Source organism: Sus scrofa, chromosome 13 (genome assembly GCF_054392235.1).
Source record: "Sus scrofa isolate SSC_HxYL_T2T_F1_AM1 chromosome 13, Sscrofa_HxYL_maternal_Yorkshire_Landrace_v2.0, whole genome shotgun sequence".
Lineage (NCBI taxonomy): Eukaryota > Metazoa > Chordata > Mammalia > Artiodactyla > Suidae > Sus > Sus scrofa.
In genome coordinates this window covers 159,149,963-159,165,397 of record NC_139395.1, presented here as the reverse complement: position 1 = coordinate 159,165,397, position 15,435 = coordinate 159,149,963, and the positions used below count along the sequence as shown (strand labels likewise).

At 39.6% G+C, this 15,435-nt stretch overlaps 1 protein-coding gene and 1 long non-coding RNA gene across 2 annotated transcripts in view; both read left to right on the top strand.

Moving 5' to 3' along the window:
• Positions 1–15,435, top strand: part of GAP43 (growth associated protein 43) — a 93,813-nt gene that overhangs the window by 43,232 nt on the left and 35,146 nt on the right. The window contains exon 2 of the mRNA NM_001244335.1: positions 9,757–10,369. Within this exon, the coding sequence (NP_001231264.1) occupies positions 9,757–10,369 (613 nt within the window). The remainder of the gene's footprint in view (positions 1–9,756; positions 10,370–15,435) is intronic.
• Positions 3,779–9,442, top strand: LOC146397728 (uncharacterized). The gene is made up of 2 exons (XR_014824840.1): positions 3,779–3,995; positions 4,597–9,442. It is a non-coding gene; the product is annotated as an uncharacterized LOC146397728 (long non-coding RNA).

Here is a 15,435-nt window from a genome sequence, read left to right as displayed (position 1 = left end):
GAAGAGCACTTGGCACAGAGTACCATATAATTTTTCAATTTATTATTACAATTATTTTCTGCAAAGATTTGAGGGTATTTTAGTGTCTTTAAAGATCTTTTTTGAGGGGAACGTTTATTATTTTTTATGAAATATGCATAGCCCTGAAAAATTCCTCCATGAGCTATCAGAGATAGAAAACCATGACATATTTATCAAATAATGCACCTGATCCCTAGTTGCCAGAAAGCAGCAATTTTCACTTCACTTGTATTTTCTTCTTCCAGGCAATTATTTATTGAGTAGTTAAATAGCAGGCATTTTACCAGTAGTATTTTATTTCATCCTGAAGAAATTGTGCCCAGTAAGTATTAGTATCCCAATATGAGAGATAAAGAAGCTGAATTCTAAAGAAATGAAATAATTTATGCCAGGTCATGCATTTCTAGGGTCTTGTGCATTTATCCTTAAACTATCCAACAGGTTGGTGATAGACATTTAGTTAAAACAGAAGTCTATTTGTCCCAGAATTGTACGCCATTTACCTGGAATCTTTACCCCTCCCCAGTGAAAACATTCAATTGTTTTTTCTATATATGGAAGAATATAACATCATAACTTCTAGAATCAGAAAGAAAACATACTTGGTCTTTTTTTTCCCCTTAGATTTCTCAAGCACTGTTCTAAATGGGCGATCAGTTACCTGGTGACTGATATAGAGCATTAAGGCATATGCAGGAGTTCCCGTCGTGGAGCAGTGGTTAACAAATCCGACTAGGAACCATGAGGTTGCGGGTTCGGTCCCTGCCCTTGCTCAGAGGGTTAAAGATCCGGCATTGCCGTGAGCTGTGGTGTAGGTTGCAGACGCAGCTTGGATCCAGCGTTGCTGTGGCTCTGGCGTAGACCGGCAGCTACCGCTCCGATTCAACCCCTGGCCTGGGAACCTCCATATGCCGCGGAGCGGCCCAATAAATAGCAAAAAGACAAAAAAAAAAAAAAAAAAAAAAGGCGTATGCAAATTATTATTGATAGATAGCAGTGTCACTGCAAGATCCTCCTACTAGCTACCTCATAGAGATAAGCAGACTGTACAAAGCAGAATGCTTGCTGTGCAAGTGCCGTTTCTAGCAAAATCACCTAGTTCCCCCTTCCAAGCCTATTTCTGCCCCTAATCCTATCCATATGGAGATTCTGGAGCCACCTCTATTATAAGACCTAAAATGTAGATCAGTTCTGTTCATTAAAAAGTACTTCAAGTTGTCTTAGTGCTGATATTAGGATTGTTGCTTTTTCTGTGACTCTTGCTCTCTTTCTTTTTTTCTTCTGAGTTCTTAGTGTTGAATTCTTAGATTGAATTCTCTGTTAGTTTCTTTAAAACATGAGGAGATTAAATGCCTAGGTTTTAGACCTATTCAACCATTTGTGGAGTTTTCCTCCAATCCATATTTCAGTTTCTTCATTTTATAAAGGAGATAGCATACTTGCTCAGCTTCCTTCATCATAATTCCTTAAGGAACAATTTCATGAGATTGCACGTACTTCATAACCTGTAATATAAAAATTCAAGTTACTGTCATTTTTTAAAAGTAAATGGCAACTCAAGTTCTTTTCCGTCTCCCATCAACTAGGCTTAATAATGACATGCATTCTGATGATACGTATTATGTACTCTCACTGCATGTTAGTTATAATGACACCCGGAGGAGCTTCACTACTATCCAATAAGGGTGCACTGGATAGAATTGGAAATCCCAAATCTCAACATCCCTCCCTCCTCAGGACCACATGCTCCTAAAATAATCCCCCCCCCCAACCTGTCAGTCAGCTGCATCCACAGTTTTACCGAAGATCAGCAAGTAGAGGAGGTTTCAGGACATGCAGAGGAGTTGTTTTTCTGAATGTAGAAGGGATATAACTAGATGGTGAGACAGAGATATGAAATAGTAGCTTTATGACATGTTTATGGGATGGAGGGATGTCAGGTCAAAGGTATATATTTTGAGAATGGACAGATTTCTAGCTTTTAGTGAATTTCCAGCACCAAGATGCTGGGCCACATGGAGGTTTAGACATGGATAACATTAGAGGATTGGTGTGTGGTAGGCAGTCAAGAAGTGGTATTATGATTTATCCATTTATCCTTGACAATGTAAACAGATCTGCCCCCTTCCCAAGGATAAGAAAGAACTAGATTGAGTATTTTGGCACATTTTCAACAGTTTTTTGCTTATCTGTCTGAGAATAGATAGTCCTAGAGAGTTAAGAAACTGGACACTCCTCTCCCTGAGTCAGGATGCCAGCAGTCATGGAGATGAATAAGGTCTCCTGGCCAAACCTCCTTTGGTATTTATCTCATTAGTATGTCTTGACTTAGTTTGATGATAATGCATAAATTACTGTGAGATTATTGTGATGATGACAATGATTATGATGAGAAAATTAGCTCTCCCTTTTTGATCAGGGACCATGTCAAATACTTTATACACATTAACTCATACAATCCTCACCACGGCCCAGTGAAATAGGCCTGTTATTCCCCCACCTTACAGATAAAGAAACTGAAGTTAACTTGCCCAAGGTCAAGAGCTGGTAATTAAGTGGCAGAGGAGATTTGAATCTATACACATCTAACTCTTCAGCTCTTTCTCTTACCCACCAGGGAATATTGGCTTCCTACAATTTATTTTCAAAAGCATTCCACAGAGAGTGGAATTGAGGGAAGGCTCTGCCATTTAGAGCCGAGTAACACTGGCCCCCTTTCTGTTTCCTAATTCACCTTGATGACGAAACAGGCACAGTGACGTGTTTCCTCACATGATTATGATGAACACTGAATTGAAATATTAACTGTATATGCAGAATACTCATTGAAAATGTGAGAGAAGAGAGGGATATGACTGCTGGAGAGTATGACGATGGCCCCAAGCATTAGTTTCCCAGAAAGAAGCAATCACCCAGCTAGCTAGCTGGGTGCTGCCCAGTTACATGCTCTCTGGTTACTAACAGAGTGTGGCACACAGTCATTTAACAAATATAAATAAATATTTTTGGAGCATCAACCATGTGCCAGCATTGTTTTAGCTACCAAGACTTTGAGGATTATACAAAACTAAGGCCCTGCTTCCAGAGAGTTTATTGTCCAAGGGAAAGTTCAGTTAATAATTAAATAAAATAGGTCAAGTGACTATAAACACAAAGAAGGAAAAACAAAGTAAATAGACCCACAGTGACCATGTTTGGGGAAGGGCACATATTGGAGTGTTCACTGAACAAAATTTATAAAGTACTACAGACTTAGGATGTCATTTGTGAAAGAGTTTTAATTAAGAAAAATAAATCAACAGTTGGAGTTGGCATATGCACACTCTTTTATATGGAATGGATGGTCAGTGGGGACCTGTTGTATAGTAGGGAACTCTACTTAATATTCTGTGATAACCTATATGGGAAAAGAACCTGAAAAAGAATGGATATGTGCATATGTATAACTGAATCACTTTGTTGTAAAGCAGAATCGCTTTGTTGGAAAACACTGTAAATCAACTATACTTCAATAAAATTTTTAAAAATGAAAAAAAAAGAAAAAGAAAGCAATAACCACTGTTAAGTATAGCAGGAAGCACATAGTCATTTAATCAATTATTTATCTCATCATGTTTTATATTCATGAACATCCAAGTATAGACATTCCGTGGTGTCTTACCTGAAAGGAAGGCAGATTTTGGCTAGTTTTCCTGGGCTCTGGAGCTTCTCTTCCTGCTGGTTGGCTCTGGGCACCTTCTCCAGCAGCTTGGGGTGTGGTTTGCTCTCTGGAATGCTCAACTGGGTACGATTCACCTGTGATGGTGTTACAAGGGTTGTCTGCCAGTTAGGTGGCTTTTCTGTCTTTCCCCAGATGTATAGGCTGCTTCTGGTTGTTAGCAAGAGAAGCCTCATGATCTCGCCCATGGTCTGCTGTGTGATTCCAGTCTCTTTGGTGGCCTGAGGGGGAGTCCCTCTCTTTTGTTCCCAGCTCAGTGGCCATTTTAGGCATAGAGACCTCTACAAGCATGTTTAATGTCTCCTCACTTTGTCCACTTCTCCCTCCTTCCAGCTTGCCACTTAAAAGGTAGCGGGCACGTCTCATTGAGGAAGTGAACACTAGTAGAGGTAGTGAACACTACGGTAAGTAGTGAGCACTAATAGAGGTAGTGGACACTTCTTATAGAGGAAGAGAACACTAGTTAAAGTAGTGAACACTTGTAGAAGTAGTGAATACTAGTAGAGGTAATGAGCACTAGTAGTCATGGTGAACGCCAGTAGAGGTGGTGAACACTTCTTGTAGATATAGTAAACACTTCCTGCAGAGGTAGTGAACACTAGTGGAGGTAGTGAACACTTCCTATAGAGGTAGTGAACACTAGTAGAGGCAGTAAACTGCAATCAGCAACAGAGGGTCTGCTTCCACAGCTCAAGGGTAAAGCCCCTTCCTCCCAGAGTTAATTCTTGGTGCTTGGGCATCAGTGACTCTGACATTTGATTTAGTTAGGTGACTTATACCTTCATTTGCCATACCTACAGCTTTTTTTTCTTTCTTTTCTTTTTAGGACCGCACTCATGGCATATGGAGGTTCCCAGGCTAGGGGTCCAATCAGAGCTGTAGCTGCTGGCCCATGCCACAGCCACAGCAATGCAGAATCCAAGCTGAGTCTGCAACCTACATCAGAGCTCATGGCAATGCCGGATCCTTAACCCACTGAGCAAGGCCAGGAATTGAACCTGTGTTCTCATGGATGCTAGTCAGATTCGTTAGCCACTGAGCCATGACAGGAGCTCCACCTACAGTTTTTCTGAAAGAGTATAGTCATATTATTATATCCAGCAGGGACCCTATAAAGAGACCAGCTTATATGCCTCATCTCAACCCTGGCCTCTTTCCAGCCTCTCTTTAAGGAAGGGGGGCTTCCTTCTTTGAATAGCTAAGGAACTAGTCCTCTCCAGCCTACAACCTCAGGCCAAAGGGCTCATTTTACGGATGAAGTCTAAATAGAAGGATGGAGAGAGTCTCCAACAATCCCCATGAATATTCTCTCCTCTTTTACTTATGAAGAAGCAGAGAGATGTATTTGAAAAAAAATTTGATCAGTATGATTCCAGCCAACCCATAGGGAAATGAATATGTCAGTTGTTTTATCTTAGATTTATTTCCATTTCTATATGCTTTTAAAATTATCAATATAATTTCTTTCGTTCTGTGACTTCTCTCCTTGTCTGACCCCTGCTCTTTCATTTCTATAATTGACTTCTTTGTTCAGCCTCACTTCATGAAGTCAGCTTTTCAGTTAGGTGTTGGGAAAACATATACTTAACTTAGCCAGCTGCTCTTCGAGACCATCACTGGGAAACGAATGATTTTAAAAGCTGACAAAATGGAATCCCATATTAATTTGCCTATCATCATCTTTCTGAAATGGCACTAATTGAGAGGTTCAAATTTTGGATTTACCCAACAAATATTAATTTAGCATCTATTGTATGCCTGACACCATTCTAGAAACTGGAGATTCAGCTGTGAACAAAATAGAAAAAGTCTTTATATGCTGACTTATTTCTGTTAGAAGGTGCTAATTACAATATGCTCTTAGCCTCATCTCCATCTGTCTTGTGGGACAAATAGAGTTATGCATACACAAAATAAAATAAAAGATAACTCTTTGAATGGGAACTGAGTTCTCCACCAGTAAAGCTTTATACTGTGTTGACTATGCCACTTCTATTCTTTAAGTAGTATCTGGGCTGTACATGTTAAATAAGTAATATATGAAAGTGAGCCAAAGACCCATATGTTGATCACCAGCTATTATCTGAAACATTCACATTACTATTCCAGTTTCCAATGTGGGATATTTGGTTTTCTGTATAGTCAATCAATCAATGAGCATTTCTTTCCCACTTATTATGACTCTGGAGCTGCAGCACTGTGATTCATCTGAAGGGGAAAAGAGAATTCCCCCCACACCATGTCAGAATTTTCAGATCATCCTTCATGTTTCACAGTCCCCTGGAGAATTATTCAGTTATTGTATGTCTGTGCTCCCACCTGCTCAGGAACTAAAAAAGACCTCTTTGCTAGGCTGAAAATCAGTTTTAAAAAATGATGATCATTGTTGGCAAATGAACAAGAGTTTCATTTCATCTCATCCTCATCCTCATCCCCATTGCCTCACCCCCTTAGTGAGATTTTCAAGACAGATTCAGTGTTTAGGGACTTTGTATCCCAGCTGTGCCTGTTCATCTTTTAAATGACAACTTCCTCTCTGGAACTGCTCAGAATCCTGAAGATACTTCCTCTACAGAACTGGAGAATGTTGGCCCACCCTCTTTATCTCCTCCATAAGGGGTAGTTTTCTGGATTTCTGATCTTTGACTAGGTTCAAAGCAAGCACAGAAACACCACTGTGGGCTCCTTTAACACTTGGACATTCCCCTAAAGTATATGCTGTGAACTAGGCTCAAATCCAACTAAGCCGAAAAATAGAGTGAAATTTTCTTATATGAATTTCACCTCAATAAATTATTAATAAAAAGAGAGTGAACCACAAGTAGATATTTGTTAGATTCATACATATCCATCCACACTTTTCTTCTGGTTCTTTTATGGGCTGCCGAAGATTCTGATAGGCATGAAAACTACAGCGTGTTAGAGAAAACTTTGGTTAAGGTACTATGGCCCTTCAATTTAGCTTCTCAGAAATATCTTTTGCTTAGTTAAATTGAAAATACCGAGGTTTACTAAAGATGTTCGTAGAAAAAGTGGTGCACACCAATGTCTTAAAGCATTTAAAATTCAATCCTGTTTAAGAGAAAATTTGAAGTATTATCATCATTGTATTTAGAGCTATAAGAAGCAGATATAGGGCCGACTTTTTCTGTTCTTGGAAGTATGAAGTGTTCCAACGATAATTGGAAAAAGTTAAATGAATTGAAACGTCCCAATTGAATGGATGATGTTATTTTAGTCCTGAAATTTAGGCATGTATAGATTCTTGCCTACAGCTCTTTTGTAACATAATAAATGCAACTGTTGGGGCATCTTAGACTGAATCCAAAGCTCTCCGCTCCCTCTTCCCAAAAGGGAAAGGAAATTTAACCAGAGCAACAATCTTGGGTATTAAATAATTACTTTCTACATGTGGCTTTATTAAATATTGATTCTTAAATATTGATGAAAATCATTGCTCTTTTACCTAATTGGTTTAAAAATTTGACTAGACCCCAACAGATTAGTATAATGATACCCTTCATCTTCTTCGAACCAATATTCATCCAAGATTTTAGCTTTTGTTGAAAAGTAAAAGTTTCCTTTAAGACTTTATAAATTACAGAGCTCTCAAACAAACTGGCCAGTAAAATTCTAGGTGATAGCGATGAAGATGCCTGAAAAAGTACAGCAATTCATAATGACCCTCTTCCTACAAATAAGGGACTGCATTGGAATGTCTACATTAGTTAATTCACAGATAGCAACAACTTCACATAAAAATGAAAGAATTTTTAAGCTCAAGGCTTATTTGTGGCAAGGCTGAGTTTAAAAAAATAAATCTATTTTAATGAGATGCTGAACTGACTCTTTAGCCTTAAATACCAGGGTGCTCTTTTTCTGGACTTCCTCCATCTATATATAATATATAAAATATATCTCACATATTTAGACTATTGGCCTTACTTTATAAGATGGGTACAAGGTCAGGTGTCTCCTTTGAATTCCTGGAAAATATTGATTGTTAAATATTATGCAGTTGATGGAGGTTTTTTAAGTATATTTTAAAAAGAATCCCATGTGGATAGTTAAATTTCGTGTCTGCTCACTAGTGTGTCTACGGTGCCTAGCATTGTTCAGTATTGTTACTGAATAGATGAGTCTGGATGTTGACATGATGCTTTCTGCGTGAAATAAATTAATAACATCCTGACTTCATGCTTCATTCACAACTGTTCATTTAACAGGGTTATGCTTCCATCTCTGAGCAGAGAGCTCCTGGCAGGGACAGCTGATCCCGTGCCCCAGACTGTGCTGTGTGCATCCAGTAGGAGTCATCAGGAGCAGCGGGAGAGAGGGAAGGTGGGAGTGCATCAGAGCACTGAGCAGTGTGGCAGCCTGGCACTGGGAGGAGGGAGCAAGACAGGCCCCTCCCAAGTGCTTTTAATGCACTCCTTCATTCTTTGTATGGGCACATGAATAGTTAACTAAGAAAGAAAAAAACTTGCCTTGAATTTTACTGGAAATTTGTCAGTCCTGCTTTGACTCTCACATGCAGCTTATTTTCAAAACCACCTTTGTATACCCACTAGCATGTGGATGGACTTAAGGAATACAGGCCCATATGCTTCTCCAAGGAATGTCAGGCAGGGCAATGTCATGATAAACAGGATCTGGGTCACTGGGGCAAAGCTGGTATGACAGGTGGAAAACATAACTTGTGTTTGCCTGCTGTGATTTGTATTCTAAACTAGAGCAAAGGTCAAGTTCAGGCCAAGGTCAAGATTGGGGCCAAGCACAGGTCTTAGTTCATGATAAGCATTCTTTAATTATTGTCTTTTGAAGGAAATTTGCCACATTGTTCACTGCTATATTTCCCCAGTGTCTGAGACAGTGTTCATAAAAGTTAACTAGACTTATTGTGGTGATTATTTTGCAGTGTATACAAATATTGAATCACTATGTTGTATAGCTGAACTTAATATAATGATTATATGGAGACTATAAGTAACCATATTGGGGCACCATGGTGGACAAAGGAGCTATCCAGAATTTTGAGTACTTGCCTAGACATTTCTTTTCATGGCTATACTTTCTATTCCTACCCTCCAATTTAATTTCCATGTGGAAAAAAAGTTATTTGCAGCCTATGTTATGCCGTAACATGATCAAATGGTAAAAATTTTGTATTCTAGTCTCTTGCCTTTGGTACTAGGATGGCTCTATTGATGATAATAGAAAACTAATTTTAAGCTGAAATTGCTCTGGGAATAAGAAATTGTGATTTAGTGAATGTATACCACCCTTTCAAAAGTAGAAGCAGTGTTTCCTACTCTTTTTAAAAATTCAGGAATTATGATCATTTCCTGAATTCAAATTTTAAAGGTCTGGTATGTTCATCACTGAGGTTGAACCACACATAGAAAAAAGTAGACATCATTTTTGGGACTGGCATTCTCAACAAATCCCTCAAAACCCTGGAACCCATTTGCATTTTGTACAAGGCTCTGATAGAACTTGTTTCTAAACTTTTAATGTATGCTTTGCCCCAAACTTATTGGTTTCCTAACCAAACCTGAAATCTAGAAACCATACAATTTTTTAAATCATAAAATTTTTCACAGAGACCTTCTCAGAAACCCTGAAAAACCAATATCTTTCAGAGGTCTTTGATGAAAATCTAGGGTAGGCGTGACTTTAACTGTCAAAATACATCCACAAAAAGGCTGATTTAAGTTTGGCAATGGAGAGAGATTGAGTTAGACAAAGAAAGCCATAAAAAAAAAAAAATGCCAGTGATTCTGGAAAGCCAAAAGGACATAAATTTTCCCATAAAATAATGTGTTTTCTCCTAAATTCTTCATCAGGAAAGAAAGGAGGCTTGGTTTGAATTTCCAGGGTATTGTTGACTTCTTAACTCCAAGTATGGTGCCTGACACAGGAAAAAAAGACTTTCAGTATTTGTTGAATGCTGTGATTTGAAGGAAATAAACATTGCTCTATTCCCCCCCCCCCCCCCACCGCTTTTCTCCCTAAAGGTTGAAAAAAATGATGAGGACCAAAAGATTGAACAAGATGGCATCAAACCAGAAGATAAAGCTCATAAGGCCGCAACCAAAATTCAGGCTAGCTTCCGTGGACACATAACGAGGAAAAAGCTCAAAGGAGAGAAGAAGGGTGATGCCCCAGCCGCTGAGGCGGAGGCCAATGAGAAGGATGAAGCGCCCGTCGCTGATGGCCCTGAGAAGAAGGAGGGCGAAGGTGCCACTCCCGCTGAAGCGGCCCCAGCCACTGGCCCCAAGGCTGAGGAGGCCGGCAAAGCTGGCGACACTCCTTCCGAGGAGAAGAAGGGGGAGGGCGCCCCCGACGCTGCCGCTGAGCAGGCAGCCCCCCAGGCTCCTGCCCCCTCCGAGGAGAAGCCAGGCTCTGCTGAGACAGAAAGTGCCACTAAAGCTTCCACTGACAACTCGCCGTCCTCCAAGGCCGAAGACGCGCCAGCCAAGGAGGAGCCTAAACAAGCCGACGTGCCTGCTGCTGTCACCGCTGCTGCTGCCGCCGCCACCACCCCTGCTGCAGAGGATGCTGCTGCCAAGGCGACAGCCCAGCCTCCAACGGAGACTGCGGAGAGCAGCCAAGCCGAGGAGAAGATAGGTGAGCGATGAAGTCAGGGTCGGACCCCAAGTGTGGGTGGGTCAGGGGGCCTATTGGGAAGGGCAGGCCACCTGCGCCATCAAGGGAAAGGGGAAAAGTCTAGGAGTTTTCAGGAAATCAAGGAAAGCTGTGCTAAATTTCCCAAAGTGGCCAGACTAGAGATAACCCGATCAGTTACATTCCCAAAGATCTCCAAGCAGCAGGGTCTGGACAGATCTGGCAATTATCTTGTTAATTGGATTGGCATCAAGAGTAAAAGGAGGTAATCCTGGTTTAAAAAAAATATTCTGTGTGCTGGATAGACTTAGTTTAATAAGTAATTACTGAGGCTACATATATTTTATGGCTACGAATTAGCTAATGTGATTATTTGGCTCTAGGAAGTGCCTGGTATAAATGCAGCCAACTCCCTATTGATTCTGATGATCTAGTTTGTGAATTGCCGACGGCAAAAACATAATCTCAGACCACCTTTCCTTATCCCACAATATGTTCCTGGGCATCCTCCCCACCATCAATTGGTGCGTAGTGTGAGTATGTGTATGTATGCTCAGAGAATGTTAATTGTAACATTAATCGGGGTCAAACTAATTAGGAAAATAAGTCTGTTGATGTTGCCAAAAACAAAAGAAAAACCCCAAATATAGAACATGTTGTGAAGTCAAACATAAATTATCATTTTATTATTGAAGACACTACTTTCTACCATATGCATACATAATTGAGGGTTGACAATGATTACAAAAAAGTACTGGATTCTATTTGGTTTGGAGTTCTAACTTGGAGTGTTTTCCTCTGTTATTGCCCAAAGAGCCTGTGTAGAATTTGAATAGAGCATTCCCAGTGCAAGATAAATTTGACAACTTCACTCCCGGACTAGACCTGTCCCTCACCCCAACTCATACATAGTGGTGAAGGAGGCCAATAGTCTCCAAGGTCTTTCTCTAGCCTAGTATGAACTATGCATACCTTTCAGCCCCAGACTTAAAAGATAAAGTTGCTTCTGTGCCTGTTTAGAAGGTTGGATTTACCTTTAGAATTTAGTGATTTAACCCATGATGTGCCCAAGGACCCAAACTTGGACTGGACCACACTGTGCCCTTGGGGAAAGACCTACTCCATGAGAATACTCTGGGAAGTGTCTTGCTATCTGACCATTAAATCGAGAAAGTAAGTATTGGACATTTCCCATGATATCAATTTATCCACATTAGATCTGCAGGATGATAGATTATTCTAGATATTTTCAGGTCTACTTCTTTCATCTTACCTCCCAAATTCTGTAAAAAGCCAGATTATGTTAACTATTATAGTTATTAGCATTCTCTAGCTTCAGATAAAACACATGCCTCTTTTTACCAGTGACTTATTTTAAATCTTTATTCTAACTACATACCTGCCCCAAGGGCCAGACCTTAAGGTTAAGAAGATGAGAATATTTCCCTGGAAAAGGTAAGGCCTGTGATAAGAAAGACTTTGATTTTAGTTCACTCAGCAAAACAAACCTTGTTAACTACTCTTCTTTAGGTTTAAGTTCCAGCCTTAGCTATAAGGGCTGGAAATCACTTTTCATATGACAGACTGCTTATTATGTAATTTTCAAAAATGTTAGAAATTAACCATGATTTTAAATATAAAAAATATTTGGCATTGCTCAGATCATATTTTTTTTTAAACTGGGATTTCTGAAGTTGTAATTGGAGACAGAAAGACAATATGATTTTAGGTATATTTTCCTTTCATGATTTGGAAAGGAGGACTGCTTGAGTCAAGGAAAAGTCTAAAAATAGTGTGTTTTAAAGGAAATTCCATTTTATTATTTTCGTTATGATAATTCAAATGAATTAATAAAATATTTTATGTAGTACATGCTCAATAAATGAAGATGAATGAATCAAAAGTGGACAAATTTAATTTATAGGTAATAATTTGTTTACTCATCTGTATGTTGTTCCTGCAGCCTTGCTAACTCCATTCACTTATTTGATTAAAGATGTGTCTGGTCAGTGAAAGCAAATAGAGATTGTGCTCTGTCCTAAAGCGCACAATTTCTGCTTGAAAAATGTCTCAGTTAATCTGAGTTTAATATATACATTGAAAGGTAATTGAAAATATAGAAGAAGTTCAACTTAAAGGTAATCACAAAGGGCAATTTATTTGACATTGTTTCCGAGCTTTGGGTAGTTATTGTCATCTTGGTTGAATCTTGAAATGCTGCTTGTAGCTTCTTTCTGGACTGATATATTAGCCTTACCTGCTGTATATGACAAGCACAAATTACCCAGAGATAGTGAGACTCATGGAATCACAGAAACTAGAGGTGACAAGGTGATCTATCACAGCATATCAAGCCCAAATTCCCGTGGGTCCTGTACTACTTTTTCCTCTATCTTCCATTGGATTTCTCTCTAATCCAGGTTAAAAATCACAGTATTTCCAATCCAGCTCTAATGTTTGGGAATGGATGGCCACCCTGGGTTGCTTTAGGGATCTATGGCTGCCTGGAGGGGTGTAAAGAGCCATCTGAGAAAGTGAAGTGGGGTTGGGAGCAGAACAAGCCAAAAGAGAGATTTAAGACAAAAATAGCTGTCAGTAAGAGGGTCCAAAATTTTGGACCAGTCTGATCACTACTTTAATACAAACGGAAATTCTTTCTGAATTAAAAATATTTTGTTTATTTTACTTCCTTTGCTATTAATGGGTTTATTACAGAAGGATGTCATTTGCATTAGGACCTTTGGAATTGTCTCCCCCTCCACCGCCCCTGCTTTTTTTTTTTTTTTTTTTTACACATCCTCCAGCTCTGTCTCCCTGTCTCTTCTTTGCCACCCTACTTGCCCATCTCTCCATATGTCTATGATCAAAAAATTTCCCTGCATTTCCAATGATGGCTCCTTTGTAGGAGGAGGAGTGTTTTATGGCATCTCTAAGACACTGCCCCTCTTCAGCCAGGAAGAGAAAACTTGCAAGCCTCTTTTGTGATAATGTCTTTAATATCTCCTGCTGGTTAGTGTCATTGGGCACTCAGTGAAAGAATTCTCTCCTATGTCTCTTCTCTGTGGTAATCTGTTGACTTTCCCCAGTAAAGGACTCCAAAATTTCTGCTCTGGCTATATCCAGTGATGTAATGTTACCAAGGTAACATCCAGGAGGCTAGAAATCAGAGATGTTGACTGGGTAGCTGCCATAGGACACTTGACTGATACTAGTAAGAAGTGTAACTCTGGGATCCCCTAGATTTCCTGTGTGCTGATTTTGGCTACATTTTATTTTCATGGTTTCTTTACCTTTTTCATGGTTTCAGTTTTGATTTGATATGTGGTTTCAACCACTTCCCAAATTTATACACAACTCATAAAGAGGTAAAATTTGGGTTGTGAAAGTCCATAAATACTGTCTATAAAACATGGGCACCTGTCAGTTACTCAGTGGCACGCTGCTTAAATACTGTTGATTATTAAGCTTTTATGGAGGACTTTTATATTGCTAGAGTGATCATTTTTATTGGGTTTTCTTGACAACAATCCAATGGCATTTGGTAATATTTTCCTTTCTAATTTTACATTCTGAGAATAGGGGCAAAGCAAGTGGATATTCTGCCCACAGACACAGAATGGGGGTTGCATTGGTAGACCCCTAAATCCTCACCTTAACCTCAGCCTTGCAGTTCTGTACCTTTCTTTTAAGGTGCTATATTTTATCTCAATTCCTGCATTTCCTCTTTATTTTAGCAGTTGTGATAACTCTGATTATTGTTGGGAAGTACTAACCAGGTCCTAGGACATTCTGTGTCCTGCATGCCCAGTAAGATAATGCTGAAGAAGAATGTCGGACTTGAATAAAGAGACCAGAGTTCTAACCTCCAATATTTTTACTAATCAGATGTGGATGTTAAGCAAGTCATTGCTTCTCTCTGGGCTCATCTTTAAGAGAAAGGACTAGGATAGTTGGTTTTTAAGGTTTTGTCAAGGTTTAAAATGCATAGTTTCTGTAATAAATATAGAATAGCATTTAATAGCATTTATTAAGTGTCAGACCCTGTGCTATGTGGGAATTGTCTCATGTAATCATCAGAACAATGCGATGCTGTGGTGTAAGTGCTAAATTTCCCCTTCCCCTTTTACAGAGGAGGAAATGAGGTTTAGAGAGGATGAGGCACAAAATCAGCAGCAGCAGCTGGCAAGCAGCTAGACCAAGAGCTGACCTCTGACAGCCTGTTTGCAGAGGTCCTGTACTGAACCCCAACACCCAGGAAGAAATGAAGACAAGAGGAATGTCTAAGAACCCTAACATCATGTCCTAATCCAAGAACATCTCCCTCATTTGTATCATTGGCTACTCCAGACTCTTGCCTGGGAATCATTTGTGATCACATTTATAGATGGGTATCCAGTAACTAACCATATTCCTTGGCTATAACTTACTCATAGCTCCATCACCCCTAAATTATTGGGAATTTTAAACTGGTCTTGTGTCTTGAGTTCTTAGTTTCAAAATCCTTCAAGCACTGTTTGAGAAGTCCTCAGAGAACTATAAAGATAAGTTAAAATTGCTTGTTCTTAGCAGGAATACTGCTGACTCCATTAAATATGCCAAGAGAGCTGAAATTTAGAAATTGAAAATTTCAGAACTCAATCAGATGAAAGTAATTTCATGTATTCTACACAATTCCTACCCTAGATTTATCTTATTAGAATTAGTATCTCTTAAAATTCTTATTTCTACCTTTGTTCCTCACTTTTGGCAAGTGCCTTTCCAAAAGACCCTGATACCTTTATATTTACAATTAAAATAATATAAAGGACTTAATAGGTAGGACAAATAGAGCAATCACTATCTCTTCAAACAAAAAATTTAAGCAGGAGTTCCCGTAGTGGCGCAGTGGTTAACGAATCCGACTAGGAACCATGAGGTTGCAGGTTCAGTCCCTGCCCTTGCTCAGTGGGTTAACAATCCGGCGTTGCCGTGAGCCGTGGTGTAGGTTGCAGACGCGGCTTGGATCCCGCGTTGCTGTGGCTCTGGCGTAGGCCGGTGGCTACAGCTCCGATTCAACCCCTAGCTTGGGA